This window comes from Halichondria panicea, chromosome 6 (assembly GCF_963675165.1).
Source record: "Halichondria panicea chromosome 6, odHalPani1.1, whole genome shotgun sequence".
NCBI lineage: Eukaryota > Metazoa > Porifera > Demospongiae > Suberitida > Halichondriidae > Halichondria > Halichondria panicea.
The window spans coordinates 2,819,463-2,833,083 of NC_087382.1; the positions used below are offsets into that span (position 1 = coordinate 2,819,463).

Consider the following 13,621-nt stretch of genomic DNA (forward strand, 5'->3'; position numbering starts at 1 on the left):
GATCCCCCAGTTCTGATGATTCCCTCACACCAGTTGATAAGAGTGCCTCACTCTGTACTAGGAGAGACTCCACCTCCTCCGCTATCCTCTAGTGAGGGGGCATTACAATGAGGCTAGTAAATATGCTGACCAGCAAGCAAACCAAGAACACGCCATATTATAGAGCTAAGACAGAGCTACAGAATGAATCTTTTAGTTTGGTAATCAGTTATTCTACACTCAAGTTATGGGCCATCAAAGATAGCTCCCAAAACAGCTCATTCTCATTCAAAAGCGTAGCCTTTTGATTTGTTGAAATTGCTGGATTTCAATCAATTACAGAACTTGTATGAGAGCTATTGAATTGGACAATCTGAACACACATTTTACGGGCTATAGCTACCAAAACAGCTGGTAATGATAATATTGGAAAGCTAGCACACGTGTGGTAGTACCTTGGCACGTATCTCAAACTCTCCTAGTTCACTGAGTAGGTCCTCGGCTGTCTCCAGGGACATGCCAACATCCACCCTTGTCTCAAGGAACTTGCCAGCAGATTCTCTCAACCACGTCGTGATCTGTAGTGTGTATATAGTGACGCTGTAATCATAGCAACACATGTTACGCTGTAGCCATAGCAACACATGTTGTATAGTGACATTGTACCTCGTCATAGTTTGCCTTGAAGGATTGCCAGCTCATCTGCTGACTCAGCACTCTCTCCCTCACCCCCCACCGCTCTAAAAGGTCAGGATAGCGGCCCTCAAGGTCACCGAGGTCAAAGGCCACCGATGTACAAGCTCCGCCCACCTCCAGTCTTGGACCAACTCGTGTTGTAAGCATTTCTGAAGTCACCTCCAAAAACTGTTCACCTGTGTGTGTGTGTGTGTATGTGTGTGTGCGCGCAGTGTGTGTGTGTGTGTGTGTGTGTGTGTGTGTGTGTGTGTGTGTGTGTGTGTGTGTGTAAGGGGGGGGGGGGGGGTAAATGACTATCCCCCATGTAGGTAGAATCTCACCTTGTGATTTTGTAGTTGTATATTTTTCGGACAGCCCATCCATCAACTTTTTGTACGTCTGCAGGGTTTCCATGGAAACACTGTCGTCCACTGGATCACTGAGAAACTCGTCCAGGACGGAGAGGTCAGACTTCACCTAATAAATTGAAGGCCCTTCATTTTAAAAGTACTAGAGTTGGCTCTGTAACTGGTCCAAATTCAACAATTGATTTCCTAAAAGCTCAGGAGCTCTTTCAGATGATATGCTCAAATCATAAATTTGTAACGGGCTATATTTTCGGAAAAATATCATGATAATGGTCAAAAACATGCCAAAAATAGACTTTGATTTTACCACATCATCTAAAAGGCTTCTCTATAAGCTTTCAGAAAATCATAATTGGACCAATGAACTAAGTTCAAATATATAGCGCTATGTACATAATAATAATACACATGTACTAGGCCACACCCACCTCTTTCACATGTACTAGGCCACACCCACACACATGTACTAGACCACACCCACCTCTTTCACAAGTTCGCAGAATTGGTTGTACATTCTGAGAACACGCCTACGCATCTCAACGCCCACTCTACGAGCCTCCACACGCCCACGTACACTCGCACACAGCTGCTGTATGGACGAGGCGAGAGGGGGCATCTTCGGACACAGGGACGTCAAATCTTGGACCACCCTCTCTAATTTGCTCTCGATGGGGTCAAGGGTCAACAAGAAGTCGTCGTATTCAGATGATAATACTTTGGCACTGTCAGGAGTGTCTCGTAAGTGGGTGTGGCTTGAGAGGAATACGTCACATTTAGTCTCCAGCTCCTCGATATGCTACACACATGAAAAATCACATGATATACTGTACATGTCCATGTATTAATATCGTATAGTGGGTCATTTTCGTATTTTGAATGAATATTTATCCGAGAATTGACAAATATTGATGTGCAATAGGTCCTACCTACGTCACCAGTTTGAGCTGTATGAAATATTTATAGTTCTGGGTAGTTTAAATACGAAAATTTGAACCAACGAAAACTACTCGCTATTCGGTAGACTTCACATATCACACCATCACATATCACATACCATCACATATCACACACCATCACATATCACACACCATCACGTATCACACATCCTCACATATCACACACCATCACATATCACACACCATCACCTTATAAGCCTCTTCCTCCAGCTCTCCGTACATGTGGGTGTACTTCTTGCTCACTTTACCGTCACTAGGTACACGGCGTGTGAGGGGAATTTCCCCACCCACCACACCGTTGCTCCTGGCAACACTCGCTGGCGCATGACCTTTGATCCTTGTCCTTTCGGTAATCAAACAATCAATTCCATTTTTCCGTACTCTCAAATCCTCCATTAAAGCAGTTAGTTTTTGAACCACAGATCCTTGATCACCAGGAGATTGCTTAAATCTTTCCAGTAGCTGTTGCCCTTCAGATATAGTCTTCCCAAAAACCTTACCTAGTTTCTCTTGGCTCTGAGCTAGCTCTTCAACTGGCAGGTTTGTTATAGCAGAGGTTTCTAGGAGGCTGTACTGAGCTCTTGTCTGTGTAAGTATGAACGGTATGCCCTGATAGCATGTAGGTACTAGGCAGTGCTAATTGAGCCACAATGCAAGTAAGCTAATACAGTACACAAGATATAGTGGGGGTGCCAGTGTAGATGAAGACACAGTGGGTGGGAGGGATCATTGGATTACACCACTACATGACACCTACGTGTAGTATAACTAACACTTGACTATAATACATGTCGTTAAAATACCCTCTTTGTATGTATAATAACAGGCATTTTAATTGATGTAATTTACACGTGAATTGAATATTAAAATTGAAATAAAACCGATTAACAGACAATCAAATACAATTTCACAGTCCATTTTATAACAAAAATCATGTACTATAGTACACCAAGGGCGTACGAGAGAAGAGGGCATGCAACAGCTTGCAAGCAAAAACTGTAAGTGGGCGGTGGAATTTACTGGAAAAGTACAGTAATATCTAAAAATAGATTGTAGGCGTGTCTGATTTTGTGTAAAGTACATGTAGCAGATAGCTATAAATAGATCGAATAAAAGTTTTTGCTCGCATGTTGGACAATAGTGAGTTGCATGCCCTCTTCTCTCATGCCCTTGAGTACACTCACCTCTTCAACTTTGCCATAGAAACTAGCGGCCAATGAGATGACAGCGCGTCGATCTTCCAGTCGAGCAGTGAACTTATCCCATACGGTTTTCAAGGTCGTTGCCTTGGTAACGAGATCGGACTTGAACCCTCTGATGCGATCATCAACATCGCCTGCTTCCGAGTGAATTTGTTCAACTGTGACAGAATGAACTTTAACCTGCGTCTGTAACTTGTTCAAACTTTCCATCTGCTCTCTGACTGAACTTTGACCTTCCTTGATGAGCGACAATGTGTGCATTTGCTTGAGGCCGTGCTCTTGTAACCATAGCAACACTTTTTCGATACCTGATTCGAACTGACAGTAGAGCAAAAAATCGTTCAATAGCTGAACCTGTTGGGGTCAAAGGTCATAATATAGTGGAAGCAGCAAAGGATAACTCACTTGTTGCGGTAGAGAGGTTTCCAAATCTTTAGAGGCATCACAAAGTTCCCCTAGTCTCCCACGGAGGAACGTTAGTGAACTCTTTACTGCCTCATTAGGGTGGGGGAAGTCCCCATTAGAGGTCAAAGGTCGCTCCATCCTGCTCACCAACGATTCTCCAACACCTACAAAAAAGTAATATTATGTTTAATTAACAAAGACCAGTTATGGGGTAGGTTATATAGTGACAGCTAGATCACATGACTTACGTAGTGCAGAGGTTATATAGTGACAGCTAGATCACATGACTTACGTAGTGCAGAGGTTATATAGTGACAGCTAGATCACATGACTTACGTAGTGCAGAGGTTATATAGTGACAGCTAGATCACATGACTTACGTAGTGCGGAGGCTAGCTGCTCGAGCAATTGTTGGTGGTTGTGGGTCATATGAGTGAGTCTGTCCTGGATGAGTGAGGGGGTCTTAGGGAGCTGGTGGAGTGGGCGTCTCCACTCTGTGTAGCTGGACAGTGACTGTGTGGGTATGTGTGGGTGTGTGTGTGGAGGGGGTATGTGTGTGGGGTGTGTGTTTGCGTGTAGGGTGGGGTGTGTGTGGAGGGGGTATGTGTGTGTGTTAGGGTAGGGTGTGCGTGTGTGTGGAGGGGGGTGGGACGGCAACGGATGATGGGAGACTGTACATAAGATATTCCAGGAAGTGAGTCTCACCTCTTCAGTTAGACCGTGGAACTCTTTAGCTGTATCTAGATGACCTTTAACCTCGTCCATAGCAGCAGATAATTTTGACCATATAGCGTCCAGAGTGCTGAGGAGGGCGGAGCTTGGTTGGTTGTCAAGGCGACACGAGACACGAGTACGCTGAGCAGCTGTCACCAGATCAAGACCGTACCTAAAATGTTCGTAAATAACAATCTAAAGACACGCAAAGAGTGAGCATGCAATTTCCCATACTTTACATGCAATTCACAATAGTTGGAAACGCAATCAATGCTTGTACAGTGTCCTTCACATTCCATTAACCTCTCATTCTAAACCCGATATAATTATTACACACGATGCATGACTTACTTGAAGGTCTTGTGTGCGTTATCAGAGAACTTGGAATGGCCGATGATGAGTCTAGTCACGGCAGGAACACTGTCCCCCACGTCACCATGGCCCGGGAGTAACTGCTGAGTCAGCATATCACCCAGCCATTGGATCACCTGCACCACGGTTAAGTGGTTAAATAGATAGTAAAATTGGAAAAACACTATTAGCTTATAACAAGCCCATTTTGTAATCACTAAGGTTTATAAAATAGTCTATGCTTCTTCTAATTTCACAATCTAAACACATCATTAAAAGAGCTACAAACTGCATCTTTATTTATGGATATGCACAATCTTAATTCAAGTTACGGGCAGACAAAAGATAGCTCTTGAAACAGGTCCATTTCTAACACATGACTTACTTGACTGGTGTCCTTCTCACAAGAGTGGAGTCTCCGCAGCTCTTCTCCTTGTAACCTTCGTGCCTCCGCTAGCTGACCCACACGGTGACGATGGTTCTGTATCTCTTCAATCAGTCTACTCACATGATCCACTCCTGGGCCATACCCGGGCCCTGCTCCCTTACTACCCTCTGATGGTAATTTCGAAGAGGTGCTCTTCATTCGCTCTATTAGAGAGGACGCTTCTGAGATTGCTGAGTCGGCGACTTGCCATAGCTGTGTCATGTGATCACCACTCTCGTCAGGAGAATGGGCGGGGTCAGTTGGAGCCATTTCCTGTTGGAGCAGCTCAGAGGTGACCTTACACAACCCTCTCCACTGCACATACAGAGAATAGTTACAAGATATCGTATTATTATAATAATTATTTGCGAACATCTATGCAAATTTTGCGAGTGCTAACGACTTCGCAAAAATGATGATTATTGCGAATACCTATACTTGTGTACGACACCACGATCCTTGCCTCATCGCAATTTAAAGCAAATTTTCTGCTGATTTGGGTCATTCGCAAAGTATTTCATTCACGTAGTGTGCGTGTGTGTGTGTGTGTGAGAATGGGCATGCGTGGGCGTGTGTACTAAGTACGTAGTTACGAGATGGATCACATGACATACCTCGTTCACATTGACGTGCAGCTGCAGAGAGGACTCTAATATCACCTTCCTCTCTGTCACCAAATTATCGAACTTGGAGAACCTATTTACCCAACGAAAGTAATATCAATATTATCTTGATTACTAGCTGCAACAATGAAGTAGCTGTACAAACACAAATTACGGGTCTTCAAAGATAGCTACCAAAACGGCAAAATGTCATAAAAAAGCGCATGATTTTGTTAAAATTAATGGATTTTGACTAATAATAATACAGGTGTAATTATAGCTAATATCAATAATTATCGTAATTGGGTGACTCTACTATCACCATGGTTACTAATCGTACCTGGATGTGAGTTTGGACACCTGTCTCTGCAGACTGTCTGCACTCGCCATCTGTTCCCCTGAGAATCGATCAGCCATGCGACGCAGCTGAGTCAGCGCTGTGCGGTGGTGCTAGAGGGGTTAAATGGTGGTGATAAAGGGGTTAAAAATGCATGGTACAAGGCCGAAAATGACCAAATGGCCCCGACAAAATGTTGGATTTATTTGAAAGGCCTCTCTCTTTCTAGGCTTTCAAATCATTAAATTGTTGATAAATTTCAACAAGTTTATGATTTTCTGAAAGAGACCTTTCAAATGATGTCATCAAAGTTCATATTTGAGAGATTAAAGTATTTGTCAATTTGGCGATACCATGTGGAGTTCATAGCCCATGGTCCAATGGCGAAAAATAGCAAATTAGGGGCCCAACAAAAATTTGGGATTTGATTAAGCCCATGGTCCAATGGCGAAAAATAGCAAATTAGGGGCCCAACAAAAATTTGGGATTTGATTACATCATATGAAAGGTCTCTTTCTAATCTTTCAGAAAATTATAAAATGTTTGACATTGGATCAACGGGATTCAAGTTATGGCCGTTCAAAGATGCTCTATAGATCTCCTTCGTTTTGAGTTGGCTCTGTAACGAGACCATAACTTGATTTCTGTTCATTCAATGTCAAAAATTTTTTGATTTTCTGAAAGCTTAGAAAAATACCTTTCAAATGGTGTCATCAAAGTTCATATTTGAGAGGTGTCAATTTGGCCGTACCATGGATAATAGCCCATGGTCCAAGGCCGAAAAATGACAAATTATGGCCCTGATGAAATTTTGGATTTGATCACATCATTTGAAAGGTCTCCTTCTAAGCTTTCAGAAAATCATAAAAATTTTGACATTAGATCATCAACGGAAACCAAGTTATGGGATACTCAACCCCACTCTCTTTCATGCCATAACTTGAATTCCGTGAATCCAATTTCAATGTAGTATCTATGACTACTAACGTACCTTGGCTTTGGCTTCAAATTTGTCGTGTTGTTCCAACAGTCCCCTCACTGCCTCAGGGTTTGTACCAATGTCACAGCGACTGGACAGCTGCTCTTCTCCTCGAGATTTTAGCCAGAATCGTACCTACAGGGGGTCCGTCAAGCCACCACCCCCCACAGATAACATCTATACGTACCTTAACTAGTGACTTCTCAAACACCCTCAACTGTAGAGACTGCTCCAGAGTCGCCTGCAAGGGTACAGGGAGCATTATATAGTCAGTACTTACGATGTTCCACTGGCAGAGTAATATAAAAGCACCAACAATTCCACACAAAACACCGTCACAAAAGGGGGGAGTACAGCGCATTATTTTAACACACGCCCACGCCCACCCACACCCACACACACACACACACACCCACACACCTTTCTCTCCCTCCACAGATCGTCCAGTTGCATCTGACGCTGACCAATCTTGTCCAGAAGTTTGCGAATGATTGACTTAGCATTGATCTTATCAGGAGTCATCCCAGACGTGCCGGCATCTTCACGCCCCTGCAATGTGTGGGTGTGGTGTGGGTGGTGAGGGGGTGTGATAATCATGTATGAGTGGTGGATCTGAACACAAATTATGGGCTCTCAATGATAGTTACCAAAACAACTTCAAGCTTTATAAATGGTCATGTTAAGTCAGGGGCTATCAAAATTAGACCTCATGTTTGAGAAAAACTGCTACATTATATCGCTGTAATTAGTATAAAGAGACCACACCCACTTGTTGACCACACCCACCTGCTCGAGAGCCCTCAGGAGGTCGTTTCCCTCGCGTATGGTGTTCTGTGGTGCTTTGCGTAGTTGTTCCTGCATCTCCATGAGTCGTGTGAGACATTCCTGAGCCACTTCTACGTCACTCGGGTCGCCGTCGGCAACCAGCTGTTGTTCAACGTGTGCTGTGTGCTCCATGAGAGCGTTGAAGGATGAGATGAAGCGTTCCAGATCCTGTGAGGGTGTGTGGAGTGTGTGGGGGAGTGTGCGTGTGTGTGTGTGAGGGTGTGTGGAGTGTGTGTGTGCGTGTGTGTGTGGTGTGTGTGTGTGGGGTGTGGATGGACTAGGATTGGATAACGTACTAGTCTCAGTTTAATCCAGAGATCATGATTGTATGGGAGGAATCCACCGAGGTCGGAGGTCAACTGACTGCTCTCCACGTAGCGAATCAGTTTGTCCGTTGACGACAGTTGCTCCGTCTGTGAAGGCAACAAAGAGAGAGAAAGATATAATACCATATAGCGGGTCTATTTCGCGGGTATAAAGTGATCGTTTTAGAAAAATTTTCACAGATTTAATTTCGCTGAATAGCAAGCCTTGCGATATTAGATTTGTGGATATAAAAATAAATTAATGTTCTCAGTATATAATCAGGGAAATCTACGAACATTTTATACCCTAGAAATATACCGGCTATACGTTATCCACCCATCCTACAACAGTAGGCATTTGTCACCCTGTTACAGATAATGATATTCACGCTGCGAGTACAATATTATCAACCACACTTAATGAGCTGTGAAACCCACATATACTGGATGCTGACTCAGCAGAAACATCGGGCCATGTTATGATTGCCACCATTGTCAACATGTTCTATGCTTTGACTAGCTTGTGCATATTTTAACCATTTGTGGGCAAAACAAATCAATTGGACAAATAGAACGCCATTGGAAACACATTACTTTAGGGAAAACAAAGTAAAGTCTATTTGAGTTGAGTTGGGCCTCCATAATGTTATCATAACTTTGTCATAGTTTACTCAGTTTCAAAATTTCATATACCAATGGATTCCTTGTTAAAGAGCGCTTCTATCTATATGCTGTAGAGCTGATAAGCTCCAACCAGCTAAAAGTTAGCATTTCTAAGTACAAGTCCCTGGGGCAAGTCGTCAACCCCATAGCCTAAATAAAGCCACAATAGACCACGCCCACTTACGGAGAATTCTAATTTTCCTTTCTCTTTGCTGTGCCCGCGAGAGCTCTGCTGTTTTTGCCAAAACTGTCCTGGTTGAATCGTGAAGACAACAGTGATCTGACCCGGCAGGCCCTCCTGTGATATAAGAATGTGGTCATGTGATATTAGAGGGTGGTCATGTGATATCAGACGGTGATCATGGTAAAATTAACGTTATTGGATCAACAAAGCTAAAGTTATGGCCGTTCAAAGATGCTCTATTTAACGCAAGGTCCCCTTCATTTTGAGAGTACTAGGGTTGGCTTTGTAACTAGAGTTCTGGTGGTCCAAATTCAACGATTTTTTGATTTTCTGAAAGCTTAGAAGGAGCCCGTTCAGATGGTATGCTCAAATCCCAAATTAACAATAGGGAAATACCCTTGTACATACGTACCTGTAGTGTGCGTAGAATGAGCTTGATGTTCTGCCAGTTAGAGGAGCGGCCGTCAACCACCACACTGAAGCCATACTCACGCACGTCTTCACTGTATTAGAGAGAATAATATCAAAATAACTCTGCATGATTGATAGGTCTCTATCATAATTAATTTTGTTACAAATGATAATTATAAAAAAGCCGAGGTGTATGGTATTTGACAATTTGTAGTGTCAATTAAGCAACAGAAGTGTACACATGTGTTAGCATTAGCCCCCAACAATAACTGGACAATACGTCATTAATAAAATATAGGAGAACTTCCCCTCACAGGTAATAATAATTATTGCAACCATATAGTTAGTACACACAGCACGGTGAGGCAATATTGACACTACACAAGTCATTGTTATGGTTGCTGCAGGCAGTGCAGTACTTGGATACATTAACACGCCCACACACAACAAGAGCTTCAATTTACACTAGTACATACTTCACTGTACATACTTCCCCACACAGAGTCTAATTTTTCAGAGAGCTAACTCTTTGAGAGGCCATAACTTGTGTTGGGAACGTTCAATTTTAAAGCTAAAAGATGCATTTAGTAGCTGTTTGGTAGTGCTACAATATGGTGTGCTTAGATATACAATATTATGTACTTACGTTGGTATACAGGCGAGGTATTGGACAACTCTTATGTACTTACGTTGGTATACAGGCGAGGTATTGGACAACTCTTATGTACTTACGTTGGTATACAGGCGAGGTATTGGACAACTCTTATGTACTTACGTTGGTATACAGGCGAGGTATTGGACAACTCTTATGTACTTACGTTGGTATACAGGCGAGGTATTGGACAACTCTTATGTACTTACGTTGGTATACAGGCGAGGTATTGGACAACTCTTATGTACTTACGTTGGTATACAGGCGAGGTATTGGACAACTCTTATGTACTTACGTTGGTATACAGGCGAGGTATTGGACAACTCTTATGTACTTACGTTGGTATACAGGCGAGGTATTGGACAACTCTATGTACTTACGTTGGTATACAGGCGAGGTATTGGACAACTCTTCGTATGCAGTCTCTGCTGTAGTCAAAGCTCCTGGTTTGGGCTGGGAAGGTTATAATGGAGCGACCTTGTTTGTCTCGTCCTCCTGACAATATGGCCACCTTTGTGTGAAGGAGGTCGAGGATCTCAGCCGCAGTGGGGTAGCCGGCGGTTGTGTCTGTGTGTGTGGATGGTGTGAGGTGTGTGTGGGTGGTGGTGTGAGGTGTGTGTGGGTGGTGGTGTGAGGTGTGTGTTAAGTGTAGGGGGTTATCAATTGTAGCCCATTGTAGCTAGCTATAGTAATGGTTGTATCCTCATCAATGAAATATGTTTATATATAGCCAGTTGTGTGGAGTAGCCCACTATATAGAGAGCTAGTATGAACACACACAAGTAACCAAGGCAGCAGCAGCATCCAGTAGTGTACACACACTGGAGTAGGTCAGACACAATTAAGGACCTCAGTCAGTACTTGGCCAGACTGGCACACTAACCAGATTAGAGCTCTCTAGATATCACAACTATACCTTATAAAGAGATCATTATGCTCCAGTGCAAGCATAAACACAGGCTTAGCAACCACCATAAAGACAGACAGTGAAACACTAGAATATACACAGTGGCCTTTCAATGCTCACACAAACCATTACTTACACTTCACACTTTCTTTTTTAAATAAGTAAATGCTGCTCTGATTGACCTGCTGTGCGTAGACTAGTGTACAGAGCCTATAGTGTGGTCCCACTGTGTGCACTGTAGCTAGTGTACAGAGCCTATAGTGTGGTCCCACTGTGTGCACTGTAGCTAGTGTACAGAGCCTATAGTGTGGTCCCACTGTGTGCACTGTAGCTAGTGTACAGAGCCTATAGTGTGGTCCCACTGTGTGCACTGTAGCTAGTGTACAGAGCCTATAGTGTGGTCCCACTGTGTGCACTGTAGCTAGTGTACAGAGCCTATAGTGTGGTCCCACTGTGTGCACTGTAGCTAGTGTACAGAGCCTACAGTGTGGTCCCACTGTGTGCACTGTAGCTAGTGTTTCAACATGCAATGAAAGTAAGGCATAACTATGGATGGATGGGGTCTTGTTTATACTGACCTCATAATCACTTGTACCACACATTTCCAAACACCTAATGTGGGCATATAAAAGCAACTGCATAACAACGCTGTGATAGCATGTACTTGAGCCGTGTCCCGTAGAGCGGGGATATTTCGAGGGCATAACAAGTTCACAGTTCTCGCTAGATAAGCAAGCATGTACCACAAACATTTATATGCACGAATGTAATATTGTGCTGCAAAAAAGCTGCTATTCAGCGAAAATTAACAATCTTTCCCGTGAAAATTTATACCCTTGAAATATTTTTACGCGCTATACGGATTATTAATTCCACACCTTCCACTGGATCTGGTGATCCACCATTGATGTGTGTGGGGATGGCTGCCCAGCTGGTGGCTAGCTCGCTCCCCGTAGGTCCAAAGCCGTGCCCCCCTCTAGGGGGTGACAACTGTCCATCACGGGGGGCGGTTGGGGGGGTGCTCCCGTAGTGAGCCAATAGAACATCAGCAGGAGTGTCCGACAACGTCTTGTGTTCGGGGGATAGTCCGGTCGCCATCGCTACTTGTATATCATAGATTGGTGTCAATTGGTGAGAACGAAATCGAACTCCTGCAGACATATACACATATATCTAAAAATATATATTACAAACTTTTATGCTTTACAAATAATAAACTATCTGTACACATTCAGAAATGTAAACAAACACTGCAATTAATACAAAGCCTGATGATAGCTAGCTCAGGTGCATAGACGAGTCTACCACACACATGGGTCTTAGCTTGACTGTGTCGCAGTGCGATGAGATGTTCCTTCTTTTACTCTCTGGTCACAGATACGAACGCTTCACCATTCCAGCCAGTAGCTAACTAACTATTGTCTTGGACTTTTAATATTGCCTTGGGGCGTAGCTAGGTCTGAGTAAACCTTGCCTACAGAATCAACCAGCCCCTCCCCTTCTTTTATCTGACAATTAAAAATGGAGACATTGATACAGCAGCAACTGGACGAGCTAGAGCTGCTCCAGTCCATGTATTCCTCCCCTGGAGAGTTTCACATAGAAGACCAGGGCTCGTATGAGCAGACTCTGGCCTACTGCAAGCAGTTGGTGCCACAGCCTGCACAAAGCTTGAGCTTCAAGTTAGTCATTGTAATCGATGCTGATGATGGTGATGATGAGGACAGCCTCCAGGGAGCTACTGCCAACTGCACTGCAGTGTACCCACTGGAGATTGCTGTCAGACTAGGTAATAGGTAAGCCATATGTAGATGTATAGAGTCTGCACATATCATGTTTCTAGCTACGTTGAATTTACAGTATTAATATATGCATAAATTTTATACCAAGAGTTCATTTTTAAATTTGGTATTGAGCTTGTAACTGTACCCCCCTCCCACACACCCACACCACTCCCACACACCCACACCACTCCCACACACACACACACCACTCCCACACACACACACCACACACAGCTACCCCGACGTTCTGCCCAATGTATACCTGTCATCAAAGGACCTACATCGAACCAACCAAGACCAATTGAACTCTGACCTCCACTGCTACATGAATGCAATACCTCTAACAGAACCGTGTCTACTGACTATTGTGGAATGGATCAGAGACAATTCTGCCACTTACTTCCCGGTTCCCATTTCCCATTCCATCAGTACCCCAGATTCCAAATCCGACCAATCACAATCGGACAATTTCTGTCGTCTGTGGCTGTACATGCATCATATTTACAGTAAAACAAAACGAAGAAATATTCTTTCATCTGCCCACGACTTGGACCTCACTGGGTTCTGTTTACCCGGGAAACCTGGTGTCGTGTGTGTGGAGGGTTCAGAGCGCAACACTAGAGAATTCTATTCCATTCTGAGGCGGTGGAATTGGAAATCTATCACTTGTCGAAGGAGAGAAGAGATTGAGTCATGTGATATTGGAAGCTGTCGGAAAGTGTGTGGATTTCAAGAGTTGGTTCTTGAGGTTCAAGGAACTCATTTAAACTTGGGACAGTTTCTAGAATACCTTAAGCAGCGTAAACTGGAGTATATGTTCAAGGAATTATTTGGTGTTGATGGACAGCATTGATATATTTATTTAATTTATCGCCAATCACACTTCATTTATTTC

The 13,621-nt window shown here is 43.5% G+C and overlaps 2 protein-coding genes across 2 annotated transcripts in view; one reads left to right on the forward strand and one right to left on the reverse strand.

Annotated features, from left to right (window-relative positions):
• The window catches only part of LOC135337344 (uncharacterized), a 33,964-nt gene extending 21,549 nt beyond the window's left edge, over window positions 1–12,415 (reverse strand). The window contains exons 1-24 of the mRNA XM_064533272.1: window positions 12,255–12,415; window positions 11,821–12,093; window positions 10,416–10,602; window positions 9,385–9,475; window positions 8,973–9,086; window positions 8,117–8,233; window positions 7,782–7,988; window positions 7,416–7,544; window positions 7,183–7,236; window positions 7,008–7,130; window positions 6,020–6,129; window positions 5,692–5,773; window positions 5,036–5,392; window positions 4,651–4,787; window positions 4,291–4,471; window positions 3,966–4,098; window positions 3,586–3,749; window positions 3,163–3,534; window positions 2,168–2,563; window positions 1,504–1,818; window positions 996–1,131; window positions 646–851; window positions 435–557; window positions 1–88 (exon numbers count right to left, since the gene is read on the reverse strand). The exon at window positions 1–88 is cut by the window's left edge and continues 104 nt beyond it. Coding sequence (XP_064389342.1) covers window positions 1–88; window positions 435–557; window positions 646–851; window positions 996–1,131; window positions 1,504–1,818; window positions 2,168–2,563; window positions 3,163–3,534; window positions 3,586–3,749; window positions 3,966–4,098; window positions 4,291–4,471; window positions 4,651–4,787; window positions 5,036–5,392; window positions 5,692–5,773; window positions 6,020–6,129; window positions 7,008–7,130; window positions 7,183–7,236; window positions 7,416–7,544; window positions 7,782–7,988; window positions 8,117–8,233; window positions 8,973–9,086; window positions 9,385–9,475; window positions 10,416–10,602; window positions 11,821–12,040 — 4,042 coding nt within the window. The 5' untranslated portion in view covers window positions 12,041–12,093; window positions 12,255–12,415. The remainder of the gene's footprint in view (window positions 89–434; window positions 558–645; window positions 852–995; window positions 1,132–1,503; window positions 1,819–2,167; window positions 2,564–3,162; window positions 3,535–3,585; window positions 3,750–3,965; window positions 4,099–4,290; window positions 4,472–4,650; window positions 4,788–5,035; window positions 5,393–5,691; window positions 5,774–6,019; window positions 6,130–7,007; window positions 7,131–7,182; window positions 7,237–7,415; window positions 7,545–7,781; window positions 7,989–8,116; window positions 8,234–8,972; window positions 9,087–9,384; window positions 9,476–10,415; window positions 10,603–11,820; window positions 12,094–12,254) is intronic.
• Window positions 12,416–12,426: 11 nt separating this feature from the next.
• LOC135337378 (RWD domain-containing protein 2A-like) lies at window positions 12,427–13,579 on the forward strand. The gene is made up of 2 exons (XM_064533311.1): window positions 12,427–12,738; window positions 12,961–13,579. Exons 1-2 carry the CDS (start codon window positions 12,464–12,466, stop codon window positions 13,577–13,579), a joined length of 894 nt encoding a protein of 297 aa, XP_064389381.1. The 5' UTR covers window positions 12,427–12,463.
• Window positions 13,580–13,621: the final 42 nt, after the last annotated feature.

What these genes read in the sequence shown, in the direction of transcription:
- LOC135337378 (XM_064533311.1), top strand. Translation starts at nt 12,464, where the DNA reads ATGGAGACATTGATACAGCAGCAACTGGACGAGCTAGAGCTGCTCCAG. An exon ending in GCTGTCAGACTAGGTAATAG is followed by an intron (nt 12,739 to 12,960) that starts GTAAGCCATATG and finishes CACCACACACAG; the next exon opens with CTACCCCGACGTTCTGCCCA.